This window comes from Salvelinus alpinus, chromosome 4 (assembly GCF_045679555.1).
Source record: "Salvelinus alpinus chromosome 4, SLU_Salpinus.1, whole genome shotgun sequence".
Lineage (NCBI taxonomy): Eukaryota > Metazoa > Chordata > Actinopteri > Salmoniformes > Salmonidae > Salvelinus > Salvelinus alpinus.
The window spans coordinates 61,195,144-61,209,710 of record NC_092089.1 but is presented as its reverse complement, the minus strand read 5'-3'; the positions used below and the strand labels follow the sequence as shown (position 1 = coordinate 61,209,710).

General features: G+C 45.0%; 1 protein-coding gene across 5 annotated transcripts in view; it reads right to left on the bottom strand.

Moving 5' to 3' along the window:
* The window catches only part of LOC139574055 (mitogen-activated protein kinase kinase kinase kinase 4-like), a 57,140-nt gene that overhangs the window by 3,304 nt on the left and 39,269 nt on the right, over window positions 1-14,567 (bottom strand). For 3 of the 5 annotated variants that reach the window (XM_071398192.1, XM_071398196.1, XM_071398193.1), the window contains 9 exons: window positions 13,294-13,384; window positions 12,140-12,331; window positions 11,310-11,430; window positions 10,769-10,936; window positions 9,674-9,817; window positions 9,342-9,476; window positions 6,265-6,365; window positions 4,719-4,868; window positions 778-937 (listed from right to left, as the gene is read on the bottom strand). In XM_071398192.1, coding sequence (XP_071254293.1) covers window positions 778-937; window positions 4,719-4,868; window positions 6,265-6,365; window positions 9,342-9,476; window positions 9,674-9,817; window positions 10,769-10,936; window positions 11,310-11,430; window positions 12,140-12,331; window positions 13,294-13,384 — 1,262 coding nt within the window. The remainder of the gene's footprint in view (window positions 1-777; window positions 938-4,718; window positions 4,869-6,264; window positions 6,366-9,341; window positions 9,477-9,673; window positions 9,818-10,768; window positions 10,937-11,309; window positions 11,431-12,139; window positions 12,332-13,293; window positions 13,385-14,567) is intronic. The other 2 variants (XM_071398194.1, XM_071398195.1) reach the window with 2 other exon arrangements.

Here is a 14,567-nt window from a genome sequence, read left to right as displayed (position 1 = left end):
GCACAAATGGCACCTTATTCCCTATACTACTTTTGACCAGGGCCCATAGGGGTCTTGTCAAAAGTAGTACACTATATAGGGAATAATGTGCCATTTGGGATGCACCCTTGGTCACTAGAGTACACACTCAGGGTTTTAGACCCTCCAAGGGTTTCTGCCTCTCAGTGAGTGCCATGTTGTAAACCAATCTCGAGACGCATCTAGAGATGAAAATCAATAGGTTCCCCTTTACCACACTCTCCTCTTTAGAGCCTACACCCAGAGTTTATTTACACTCTATATACTCTGGTCGAGACTCGGCTGAGCGCTGTCCTGTCTGTGCATCTATTCCCCACAGACACCCTTTCCCCTTGAATAATGACCTGGCCAATGGACCCAACTAAATGAGTCTAACAGAACATCTTATTTTTAGAGCCACTGTCCCAAATCTGTCTAGAGGGGTTGGATCCAGCTTGACTCCTCGTTGCACCCAGTGATCCAGGCACAATAAATAAGGTTAACTTCTTCCTTGCTGCATAACAAAAAGGGTCAATACAAGAGACATATTCTATTTTTAAAACGGTCTGGGTCTGCAGGTCTATCAAATCTATCCATTTTAATATAAAATTAGACTTATATGCGCTAGTTTTTCAATCCGAGTGGAGTTGGAATCTCTCTCTCTGTCTCTCTCTCTCCCCCGTCTTTCAAGAGATATGCAAAAAAGCACGCGCACACACATACGCACGCACAGCCTGCAGGTTTTGATTTGGTGGGTGGCTACGATGTACAGAAACTCACCGACAGATGCAGGCATCTCTCCCCACTGCAGCACTGTTTCCTTGGTGATGCGTCCATAGGTGTCTATGTAGACCCCCTCGTCTTCATAACACACCAGAACCTCCATGCCACTGCTGTTGGGTAGGATGATGATGGCATGGGGCCGGATCACACCCTGGATCTAAGACAGACAAACACACACAGTCAGATGAGATGAGATGATGATAAGATGGGTTACGTCTCAAATGGCATAGTATCCCCTATATAGTGCACTACTTTGACCAGATCCCTATGGGCCTGACATGTGCAATTTAAGACACATCCATAATAACCTCATCATCTCTACCAGCAACAGCAGTACTCACCCAGCTACATCCACATCACCAGGGGTAATCCTCCTAATACACCAACTAAGAGGTTTGGACGGTATCAAGACTTTCATACCGTCATACTATGTCTGTACCATACCGGGTATTATCGGAACAAGCGGTGCTATTCCTTAAAATAAAAAAAAGTTTAAAAAAAGATATGGATCTTGATCCAGAAGGGTCTGGATTGTCTCTGCTGTAACCAAGTAGCTTGATCTTGCCATCTAGCCACAGAGCTGGCAAGTTAGCAATCCAAATGCATAGCTGGAGTCCTGAGCTGGACATCATTTATTAGGCACATCTTGGATAGTTAACTTATAAGCTGTGGCGTAGCACACACCCCTGCAGCCCCCGGTATTAATAAAATGAAACCGGCGGTATGTCTAAATACCCCAGTATACGGTATATACGGTATATCGCCTAAGCCTACCAGATAACATTGGCTAATAAAACAAAGTATCATTGCTCCCTCACACTCCCACTCTCCCTCCCTGGAACCATCTGGATTCATTCTGTTTGATTAGAGGCTGGTTCATAGTCAGTGAACTGAGGCTAAACAACATGTTGAATCAGCCGAGTCACTGACTACAGGTGGCAACAGAGAAAGGGTGACAACGCTTAATTGATTCTGTCTCAGCTAATTAATTGCCATACAATGTTTTCACTTAATTTCTTTAATTACAATCTCATTTGCCAAAGACGCTCAGTGATCAGCTCTTTCTCCCCTGACATTGGGATGCAACTCAAGGTACCCAAATGAGTGTTGTTGCTATGGCTGGGTGAGCTCCACTGAGATGTGATACAGAGCTACGCATGGGTTGCATGTTTCGTCACAATACTGTTTTGAACGTTCGTTTTGGACTGATGCCTGATACTACTCAATGCATCGTCAATGAGCGCTGATGAAGATTTCATCAAAAGTGCATTAAAGTGGCTTGGAAATACAATAACATACAAAAAAAAGGAGGCAAATAATTGATAGGAAAACCTTTTGTCATCATTTTGATGTCACCATATTGACTTTAGATGCAGTATAACGTTAGCTAGGTAGCTAAGACTGAGGGGAGGCCACTGGATTTTAGCTAGCTAACGTTAGCATTGCTTTGCTATCTAATGACAACATTGCCATCTGTCTAAAGTAAATTTGATGACATGATAATGCTGGCAAAGTTGTTTCCTAATACATATTTGACTACTTTAGCAATGTCATCGTATTGCCAGGCACTAAAGTGTAATTTAGCCTCTGTCCAGAATGACCGGGCTTATCACCACTTTAGGGCACCACTATGGCGCCGCTGATAGAGGGCGGCTTGAGAACGTTCATAACAATGGCATGACGCGACCGAGTGACGGAGGTGCAACCTATGAATATAACCACTGAACAGCATCTTGGGTTGAATAAGTGGCAGCGAGGCGGAGGAGGGAGCCACTTCTGACCCCCCCAGGTCCCTCATAAGCACTTACATAATAGCCAACATTCAAACAATGAGACTGTCTTTTAGTCTCTGTTATCTCTTTGAGGATGCAACATTCACACATTCACATACACAACATTTCTAAGACCACAAGAGATCTACAATAACCCCAAAAAGACCCCTTCGTATAAGAAGATTATAACAAAGTCCTTCTACATAAGAGCTGCTATAAGCGAGTCCACGTACTGGCTTAGACTAGTAGCTTAAACAGCAGGTATAACCTCAAACCCCAAATCCCCAAACAAACCAACACCTCAAACAACCCCAAAAGCTTCTATGTACAGTAAGTCACAGTCACCACAGGACCAGTGTAAGTCACCACAGGACCAGTGTAAGTCACCACAGGACCAGTGTAAGTTACCACAGGACCAGTGTTAGTCACCACAGGAGCCCCATACTTGCCCGGCCGATAGCCTGTCCCCCCAGCTGCCACCCGCTGTCCTCATGCTGCTGTGGCTGTGCCACCACAATCCTCAGCATCAACACTGGCATCCACAGACGCAGCGCTATCTTAATCCGCTGCCTCGGTATCCTTATCATCTCATCATCAACAGCAGCCAGCAGGGAGAACGTATCTGGGAGAAAAGTTGTGTGTGTGTGTGTGAAGGAAAGAATGAGCGGACCAGTGAGTGTCAGTGAGAGTGAGTGAATACGTTGAGTGAATGTGAGAGCGAGTGATCGGGTAAAAGAGAAGGACTCTTCTCTTCCGCTGCAGTGTAAGAGACTAAGGCACCAGTGTTATCGAGTGTGTGGTAGTGCTCTCTAAATATATCACTGTTATGAGAAAAAATGGCAGAATAACAGGTCACTTTAGCAGGCACATGGTTTGCCGGCGCTGCCGAGGTATTTTTAGAGCTATCTATCTGGTGAAAAGTAGCACACATGGCTGGAGACTGGGGCCAAAGAGAAGCAGCCAATGATAGCTATGTGGGCCAGCACAGTGGGAGAAGTGGGATAGAGCCACAGCACACCTCTGAGGGCACAGCACTGGGAGGTGGCACAGTGTGTGTGCGTGTGTGTACAAGTCTATATTTGTGTGGATGTATGCACAAAAGTGAGCGTGCAAGTGTATGTGTGTGTGAGTGTGTATTGTGAGTGTGTAATAGAGCTAATTTCCTTCTGAGAATGTATTCTTCCTCTGCTCTGGCTCTCAGCTCCCAGCAGCTCTCTGCAGCATTGTGTGGGTGTGTGGGATTCTCATCAGTTAGAGTAGAGGCTGCCTCAGCTCCCCTGTCCACAGTGACTAAGAGTGCAACAATCTGCACATCTGCATTATTCCACCCTGTTACATCTTGAGCCTCATAGAGGGGTTAGAAGTTCTAACTAACACAATATCCATCACTTGGTTCAGCTGGCTACTCAGTCATTCTCAGCCTCATTCACTTTCTGGTAGTCAGCCAAACACAGCTACCACTGAGATTAACTGATAACTGACCAAGTCTGACCTCCCTGTATCTTCAGACAACTGTTGTGACCGCGGTAGATTACTGGAGTGATGCTTGAGTTATTTTTCAGTAAATCTGTTTGCCCCCGAGAGGAAAAGCTCCCTAAATGCACTGTATCTCCTTTGCTCTGAGGTAAGTGATGTTTGAGCTTATACCGTGACAGAGCAGAATTTCTACGAGGGGATTTTCGAGAAAGCCATTTGCATTTGACATTTTAGTCATTTTTTTGTCATTTAGCAGACGCTCCTATCCAGAGCGACTTTCGGTTACTGGCCCAACGCTCTTAACCGCTAGGCTGCCTGCTGCTCCAAAGACAAGTGCCACAAGGTCAGATACTGACAGTAGCAGGCCTGGCTTAAACACAAACCCATCCTGTCGATATTATACTGTATCAACCGCATTAGTCAACTGGCTGTGGTGGCAAACAGCTTCTACCCACGTCAACTCTGAGTCAGAACAAAAGATCACGCTGAGTGGCGTGGGTGCAGAGGAGAAGAGCTGCTTATCTGCTATGGAATAGAGACACAGAAACTGTAGGCTGGAGGTCTGGCAGAGACCCAGGCTGCATGGCCCTGAGAGGGAGAAAGAAGGCTGGGGTGGGGAGAGGGTGGAGGGGGCGTGGGAGAGTTTAGAGGAGGCTGGGGTTAAGGATGAGTTGGGGGTGGAGGACTCACGTGCGTTGGCAAGTAGAGGTCGTAGGGCGTCCCCGAGTCCACGTCGATGGCGTGGAAGCCCAACAGGGAGCCGTAGATGACCTTGAGTCTTTGTCCATCCTCCACCGTCAGGTCCACAGACAGAGGCCTCTGGGGGAGCGAGCCGAACGACTGGATACACACAACAAGGACAGACATTAGGAATGACTTCGGAAGAGTATACAGTATCACTATATTTATAGTATACAGTATAACTATATTTATAGTATACAGTATAACTATATTTATAGTATACAGTATAACTATATTTATAGTATACAGTATAACTATATTTATAGTATACAGTATAACTAGAGCCAATAGTTATTCCTGGTCAAGACATACACTGAGTGTACAAAACATTAGGAACTTTTGCCCTCAAAACATCCTCAATTCATTGGGGCATGGCCTCTACAAGGTGTCAAAAGCGCACCACAGGGATGTTGGCCCATGTTGATGCCAATGATTCCCACAGTTGTGTCAAGTTGGCTGGATGTCCTTTGGGTGGTGGACCATTCTTGATTCAAACAGGAAACTGTTGAGCGTGAAAAACCCAGCGTTGCAATTCGTGACACAATCAAAACGGTGCGCCTGGCACCTACTACCATACCCCATTCAAAGCCATATTTCAATATTTTGTCTTGCCCATTCACCATCTGAATGGCACACATACACAATCCCTGTCTCAATTGTCTCAATCCTTCTTTAAACTGTCTCCTCCCCTTCATCTACAGTGATTAAAGGGGATTTAAGGGATCATAGCTTTCACATGGATTAACCTGGTCATTCTGTGTCATCGAAAGAGCAGGTGTTCCTAATGTTTTGTACACCCAGGAGCTAACACTAAGAGCTAAACCATGGTGACCACCAAGGTCAGTATATTTCATATCTTTTATGGTTTCTCTGCAGTGAGTAGAAATAATTAAAACGGTTCATTCCAGAAAGATGTGTAAGAAGTAGGGCAAGCCTCTGAGGAGAGTTCAGAACTAGGACAGTGTTGTCAAGGTGACCTTAATAGCATTACATATTCTCTTTGTCTATCATTAGAGCATTCTAGATTCACAACGAAAGTATCCCGGTCCCAGATCCGTTTGTGCTTATGCCTACTCCAAGCCAAACATGGTCATGACAATTCCATAAAGAGTGGCACCCAGGCAACAATGAAAGGACATCGCCATAGAGAACATAAGAAGACAATTGGAAGGTAGTGTTGACATTTTACATTTTAGTAAGGGGGAAGCTGTTTCCATCATTGGCATGCCAGGACAGAGAAGAGCTTGGACTAGGCTGAGCGGGAGCTTCCCTCCCGTAGGTGTGGGAGGGCAAAGAGACCTGAGGTGGCAGAACGCTTGGGTTGGGGTGTAGGGTTTGAGCATAGCCTGCAAGTTCCTCTTGCTGTTCCATTGGTAAGCACCATGGTAGTGGAAAGTAGTCTTGTAGTGATGCACCATTAATAATATCATATCCGACCACTCTCTTCATGTGGATGTGTTTATTTTCCTCCATACATATTTGATGTGACTCTCACCTTGAAAGCCATGAACTTGTGGTAAGGCTTGGGAGCCCATGCATACACCTCCACAGCATTCTTCAAGGCAATCACCAGGAACTTAATCTTCTCATATCGAACTGAAATGACATGTAACAAAAAAGCAGGGATTTCAATTAGGATTAGCGATTTCTCTCATAATGGAAACAGAACAAGATAAAGGCTTTCACTAGATCCGTCTGTAATACTTACGTGTCAGTGGTCTTGAACTAATGATCACTAGACAATCTCAACAAAGAGGTTTTTGGTTGTGCCCCAAATTGCGACCTATTCCATATTTAGTGCACTACTTTTGACCAAGGCCAATGTAAGGAATATGGTGCCATTTAGGACGAAACCCTTGTGTAAACTAAGATTTGAAAGGCAGGAAGCCAATTGCCTTTCACTGAGGCAATAGCAGCATGCCTCTGACTATGAGAAACAATACAGAGGGGAGTGCTGGGAAGGACAGTGTGTGCTTCACTATGACATCACATCCTTCCTTGGTTGGAGTCCCTGAGCTGTCCTCACTCTGTCAACACTCTTACTAACCTCAGGAAGAGTCGCAGGAAAGAGAGGCTCACATCTCTTGAGCTCAGCACTAGCACTACACCGTGACACACGATCACTCCCTCACACCCAGTTCACATGCACCCACAGTCTCACACACTGACCTATTGTGCTCTAATGGAGTCAGATACTCAGAGAATAGATCAAATCATCTTGAAATAGTTTTTTGCTTGTATTATACTCATTGCTTTCTGTATACAACAACACAAAAACCTTTGGTAAGCAGTGATATGTCTACAGTGTTTAACATCACTCATATAGGCCTGTCATGCAATACAATGAAAGATTGATCCAACACATCAGTCGTGACGCTATTGTTATGATATGGGGGGGGGGGGGGTTAGTGTTAGGACATAGATACTTCCACCCTCCATCCCCAGGTGGCAGCAACCGTGTCTCGATGCTGAGCCAAGGCTTGACAAGCACATCAGGTTCAGCCAATTAATGGTATAGTCAGTCAGTGTCCCATCTTACAAGCCGTGAGCCTGCTGGTTTTGTTTGGTAGCCATGAGGCCTTTCGTTTGTTTTTGAGTCTTTAGTTCGGGCATGCCTTTGGTATTTTTCCTATTTGTACATATTTATGTTTCGTCACCATCTGAACAAATGAGAATCAGCTTGGACAGGCCGACCAAGAGGTCAATAGAGACAGAGCTGACCCTGGACCAAGGCAAGGTTGCTGTCTCCTTGGGCACATGTACACTCAACACCTAGGTGCATATGCTGATTTCTCATATACAGTATATCACAAAAGTGAGTACACCCCTCACATTTTTGTAAATATTTAAGTATATCTTTTCATGTGACAACACTGAAGAAATGACACTCTGCTACAATGTAAAGTAGTGAGTGTACGGCTTGTATAACAGTGTAAATTTGCTGTCCCCTCAAAATAACTCAACACACAGCCATTAATGTCTAAACCGCTGGCAACAAAAGTGAGTACACCCCTAAGTGAAAATGTCCAAATTGGGCCCAATTAGCCATTTTCCCTCCCCGGTGTTATGTGACTCGTTAGTGTTACAAGGTCTCAGGTGTGAATGGGGAGCAGGTGTGTTAAATTTGGTGTCATCGCTCTCACACTCCCTCATACTGACTGGTCACTGGAAGTTCAACATGGCACCTCATGGCAAAGAACTCTCTGAGGATCTGAAAAAAAGAATTGTTGCTCTACATAAAGATGGCCTGGCCTATAAGAAGATTGCCAAGACCCTGGAACTGAGCTGCAGCACGGTGGCCAAGACCATACAGCGGTTTAACTGGACAGGTTCCACTCAGAACAGGCCTCGCCATGGTCGACCAAAGAAGTTGAGTGCACGTGCTCAGCGTCATATCCAGAGGTTGTCTTTGGGAAATAGACGTATGAGTGCTGCCAGCATTGCTGCAGAGGTTGAAGGGGTGGGGGGTCAGCCTGTCAGTGCTCAGACCATACGCCGTACACTGCATCAAATTGGTCTGCATGGCTGTCGTCCCAGAAGGAAGCCTCTTCTAAAGATGATGCACAAGAAAGCCCGCAAACAGTTTGCTGAAGACAAGCAGACTAAGGACATGGATTACTGGAACAATGTCCTGTGGTCTGATGAGACCAAGATAAACTTATTTGGTTCAGATGGTGTCAAGCGTGTGGCGGCAACCAGGTGAGGAGTACAAAGACAAGTGTGTCTTGCCTACAGTCAAGCATGGTGGTGGGAGTGTCATGCTCTGGGGCTGCATGAGTGCTGCCGGCACTGGGGAGTTACAGTTCATTGAGGGAACCATGAATGCCAACATGTACTGTGACATACTGAAGCAGAGCATGATCCCCTCCCTTCGGAGACTGGGCCGCAGGGCAGTATTCCAACATGATAACGACCCCAAACACAGCTCCAAGACGACCTCTGTCTTGCTAAAGAAGCTGAGGGTAAAGGTTATGGACTGGCCAAGCATGTCTCCAGACCTAAACCGTATTGAGCATCTGTGGGGCATCCTCAAACGGAAGGTGGAGGTCTCTAACATCCACCAGCTCCGTGATGTCGTCATGGAGGAGTGGAAGAGGACTCCAGTGGCAACATGTGAAGCTCTGATGAACTCCATGCCCAAGAGGGTTAAGGCAGTGCTGGAAAATGATGGTGGCCACACAAAATATTGACACTTTGGGCCCAATTTGGACATTTTCACTTAGGGGTGTACTCACTTTTGTTGCTAGCGGTTTAGACATTAATGGCTGTGTGAGTTATTTTGAGGGGACAGCAAATTTACACTGTTATACAAGCTGTACACTCACTACTTTACATTGTAGCAAAGTGTCATTTCTTCAGTGTTGTCACATGAAAAGATATACTCAAATATTTACAAAAATGTGAGGGGTGTACTCACTTTTGTGATATACTGTAAATGCACACATTCATTCAGGTTACAGACCATGTAACTAGGCCTACGACGCCTAGACAAAGCGAGTGCAACAATATCCGTAAGCTAGATATTGGTTTCGTAACACGTTCATGATCTAAGGCCAGGTAATGTATACTCACCGACTTTGTAGTGCACACATCCTTCCAGGTCTCCTACTGAGGTCCAGCCCTGCCTTTTCTCCACCTCTGGGTCGTTCCGTAGGATCTTGTTCCGTAGCCACGACAGGTAGTACAACCTCAGCTTGTTCTTCTTACCTGACAGAGAGGGTACAGTAATGGGGTTTAGAAGACTAGAGAATTGGCTGCAAAAGTAGGTGCAAAAAACATTCCAAGACTGACTATTTGTGTGTACGGGTGTGCCTATCTGTGTGTGTGTGTGTATGTTTATCTGTGTGTGTGACAGATGTACTGTATATACTTGTGTGTGGCACTACTGTAACTAGTGTAATTACCTGAGATGGTGATGAGCACATTGAGGCCCTCCAGAACGTCCATCTGTTGGAAGCGTCTCCTGCTGATCAGAGAGTAGACCTTCCCCTGACCGCTCCTGTCCAGCAGCCACAGACCATTCTCTGTCCCCACCAGTAGGTTAACACCTGGACCAACACACCATACCCCTGCGTTAGGCCTCAACATCACAAGCCTCAGCAACAAACTAGGGATGGGCATTTTAAATGATTTCACTATTTCGAAAAACATTATTAACATTTTTCGGATATCCGGATAGTCAAAATACACGTTTACATTTTTATTTATCTAAACTTTAATGGAAACTTGCTGGAGTGACTCGAGAGAGAGCCGGTGCTTTGTGCTCTGCTTGTTTAAGCAGAATGGTGGGGGAGGGGCAAGAGAAGAGCAGAGGCCGGTGTATGTGACAGTCTATGTGTGTGGTATGGAGGGAGGGAGAGAGAGTGAGAGAATGTAGCCAAACCGACTCATGCTAATTAGACAAACTTGTTGCTGCCATAGGTTATCTATCATACCATCTGGTAGTTCCTATTTTGACTGCATCAAATCGTTTTTAAAGAAGCTAGCTAGCTACAGTAGCCAGCTAGGTTAGCCAGCTAGCTAGCTAAAGTAGCAAGGTTAATTGAGGCTATTTTGCCGCGTCCTCGTCTACAACTCCATTCATATGAAACAACAGGCTACCTGTTGGTTGATCATTGTAGCCTACTCCTTTTCATTTAGCCAACTTAATTCCTTCATTTCTATTCCATTTGGCATTGTTTAGAAATCTTCCACTTCACTTGCTACACATGGAAATAGATGATGGAGGTCATTACCACTAAATACATTATTAATAGGGACATCTTTGGTGTGGGGTGTGCCACGGTTCAAAAAAGGTTGGGAACCACTGCTTTAGACAGTATTGTAAGGTAGAGCTACTACCATATCACAGTAATACATATCCAATCCTTTCAGATCAACACAGTAAGTGTCTAGGGGATGGCAGGTTAGGATCAGATTGGGTGTCGATCTCAATGTTATTATAAAGGTGCCTTTCTAGGGGATAAGGGCTAGGGGTCGAGTGTTTAACTGTTGCGTACCCCACAGTCCAGCGCAGAGGATCTCGGTGTTGAACTTCTTCTTGTACTTGCGGATCTCGGGGGTGTCGCTCTGCGGTCTGATGTTGGTGGGGTTCACGTTAACCACGGAGCCCTTCCTGTGCCCCTCTCTCCTGATTGGCTCCTGATTAGCGAGCGGCTTGCCACTCGCTGGAGGGGAAAAGCACAACCAATACTCGTATTAACAACCACGGGACGTCATTTTGATGTCAGGCATCTGATCTTATGCTAATTACTGTAAACATGTACAGGAGAAAAAACATATGTGAGCGAATCCCTCCCCTCTGTCCCCTCTTATTTTACAATACACTAACATATAAACATACATTGAATGAGATTTATGATAAGATAGTCCTTTTTATAGACCAAAGCATGCTGTTTAGAGACCACCCTAGCATGCAGTGATTTACTGCAGTGCTAGAATGTCTATGGGGCATTTCCGTTGTAGCATAGTGTGTGTGTGTGTGTGTGTGTATACAAAATGTGTGTGTGTGTGTATCAGTGTGTATATGTTGGCACTCACTGGGACTGTAGCCCACTGGGCTCTGAGGGGGAGAGATCTGCAGCAGCCTGGGGTCAATGAAGGGAGTGAAGGAGGAGGAGGAGGATGAGATGCTTTTCCCTGGAGGACTGTTTACAGGCTTCTGCAAAAGGCATCCAAAATCATAATTCATATAAATGAAACAACATCAACAACAATAAATCAAAGACTTCCAGTAGGCTTGATATCAATCTTGAGATGGAAGGGGGAGTGCGAGTCTAAAACTGCTACTTCAGCTCCCCCTAGTGGAGAAAGATAAACTCACATCAAATACAAATTCAGTGATCCAACCACTGCACTCTATAACGTATTACTCTTAAAGTCCCATATTCTTAAAGGCACATATATCAATATCAAATCATTTCTGGGTAACAATTATGCATATTACTGTAATAGTTTTCCATTAAAATTGACAAAAGTGGCTTTTTAGCAAGAACAAAATTCTCAAGCAAGAATTTTGCTAGGACTGTCTGGGAGTGGTCTTCAGTGGGGAGATGAAAATATAAAACTAGCTGTTATTGGCAGAGAGGTTTGGAACTCTCTTTGTTATTGGTCTATTAACCAATGTACCGTCTGGTGATGCTACCATGTAAACCGAAATCCCGCACATGCAAACAGGCCATGAAAATAGGCTGATTAGAACGTCCTATGTAGATTGTATTTTCAAGCAGCAACTATTAGGAAATAACACTGCTACATTTTTTTCACACTTTTACAGTGTTAGTTTCTTCAGCTGTTGTACAAAACACAGGAAAAACAGAATTGTGACTGCGCTGGGCCTTTAAACATTTTATGACCTCTAGAGAACTCACATCAAAGTGCGGTCCTCGTCCGCTCGGAGACTGGGGGAAGATGACGTCATGCAGTCCGTGCTGCCCCAGGGGCTCATGGGCCGGGCTCTTCTGCAGAAGATCAGGGAGAAGGTAATTCTCATTGCATTCTGATCCTACAGCCATGGGCCTGTGTAGTGGCTGGCCACTATTAAGGCCTGATGCCACGCTGCTCTGCTTAGAGAAGAGACACACAGCAGAACAGCGGCATAATCCCTGGTTACTACTGCCCGTCTGTCACTCTGTACTCCCTGTGTCACAACAACACTGTGTGGAGGAACAGGCTGCGGCATCTACACACACGCCAATGCTAACGCTGTCTTATGGCAGGAAGGCATTGTTTAGGTTTTCATGACACTAAGTCTCCAATGACTGTTTTTTTAAAAGTGGGTGAGTTAAACAAGGATATCAGGCCCTGCTTACACTATGCCAAGTGTCATTGCATTCATCACTGGAGGTGGAGGAGGAGGCTCTGAGGGGCCTGTGGGAGAACGGCATCAGTGGGCTCTGCTCTGCTCCATGTTTTAGTTCGTATGCACAAAGTGCCCTCTAGTGTTTGTCATGCAAATGACTCACGCAGGACCGGGGACACGGCTGAGCTCAAGTGGCTCCCTATTCCCTATATCGAACACTAGTTTTGACCAGGGTCTATATGGCTCTGGTCAAAAATAGTGAACTTTATAAGCCAGGGAGTAGGGTACCATTTGGGTCAATGCATGCTGCTGCCTGTGTGAGTAAGTAACGAGATTTCACACTGCATCTACACTGTTACAACAAGCCTGAACTCTGACTATGACCCAATTTCCAAATCAGCAGTTCAGGAAAGCCATGTTAAGCAACCTATTAGACTGATTTAATGAAGCTGACTCTGTGGAATGAACCTGAAGACAATGGACACCACCATCTGTTATCTGACTAAAATATCGATGGAAAGCATGGAACATCATCCCGTTCAATGTTAAGAGTTTGAAACTTATTTGTTATGAGTTTTCATCAAGTGCAGAATAAATATAAATAAAGTGAGAGAAGCTAAGCTCTCAAAGCTAATAAGTGAGTGTACTTTTACACAAAATGTCCTATAGGTAGTACTGTATGGATGTGGGTGTGTGTGTAGACAGAAGGGTGTGTATGTATACCGGGGTCTGGTTGAGATTATGATGGGGCTGCAGGACAATCCCATCGGGGGCTCCTCGGAAGAACTTGCCCTTCCCATTACTCAATGGAGACCTGGAGAAACACATACAACAGCAGTCAGAGAGAGGAGGCTCACACAACGTTTAACAAAACATTTTACTCAACCTTAGTACATTTTATTCATTTAGCAGACACTCTTATCCAGAGCAATTTACAGGAGCAATTAGGGTTAAGTGCCTTGCTCAAGGGCACATCGACAGATTTTTCACCTAGTTGGCTCAGGGATTTTAATACGCGACCTTGCGTTTACTGGCCCAACGCTCTTAACCGCTAGGCTGCCTGCTGCTCTACTAGTATGTTAGTCAGTGAGCGCTGGTGAGGTTATACTGTATACTGCTTGTTTATGGCTGTATAAGTATAAATAAATAAATCGATCAATCAATCCAGGTGAACCTAGGGCTGTTGCGGTGACCGTATTACCGCCACACCGGCAGTCACGAGTCATAACCGCAGTCAAATTCCATGTGATCGTCGAGTCACGGTAACTAGGCTTCTCCAAAACTGCGTTTTGATGCCACTGATGGTCAATAGTAGCCTACCAAACTTCCTATCGCCTCTGTTGTCCCTCTAATTAAACTGACATCAATGCAAATGCAATCAAAAATCAAACACTTCATGAGGGCCCGGGCATTTAGAGTTTAGCGGAATGGGATCACCTGTTGCGCAGCGAGAGCCAGCTCCTCATAGCTGGTTGATGCATGGAATGAAATAAGTGTTCCTATAAGCCCATGTTGTGCAACATTTCTATAGGCTTTGCTATGCAATTGCATGAGAACTGAGTTTTGATGGCCTTTGTTAAAGAGAGGAGGATCCCATCAGCTTTCTATAGGCTAGGCCTACTATATTTCTTTCTCAACTTTCCTAATATTAAGCACATTGCTTCACTTTACAACCGGAGTAGCCTACCTGGCTGGCATGTACTGCGGGAAAAGTGTCCTCCATTCGCTATTTAAGTGCATACTGTGACATGTTTTTTCCCCTGCCCCTGTTCCGATAACAGCCCGTTCTGAATCAAAACTAATTTTACACATATATTATTTAGTATTTGTGATAGATTAAATAGAGAATAGTCTGATGGGTGAGAACATTACCAAGTGCTTGTCAAATTGTGAATGAGAGACAGAGGAAGTGTGTGCAGCCTCCCAAAAAAACAGAGCAAAGCGCATGCCTTTCATGCAACCTTTTTCAAATCATCATTAGTCGCATCATGCATCCT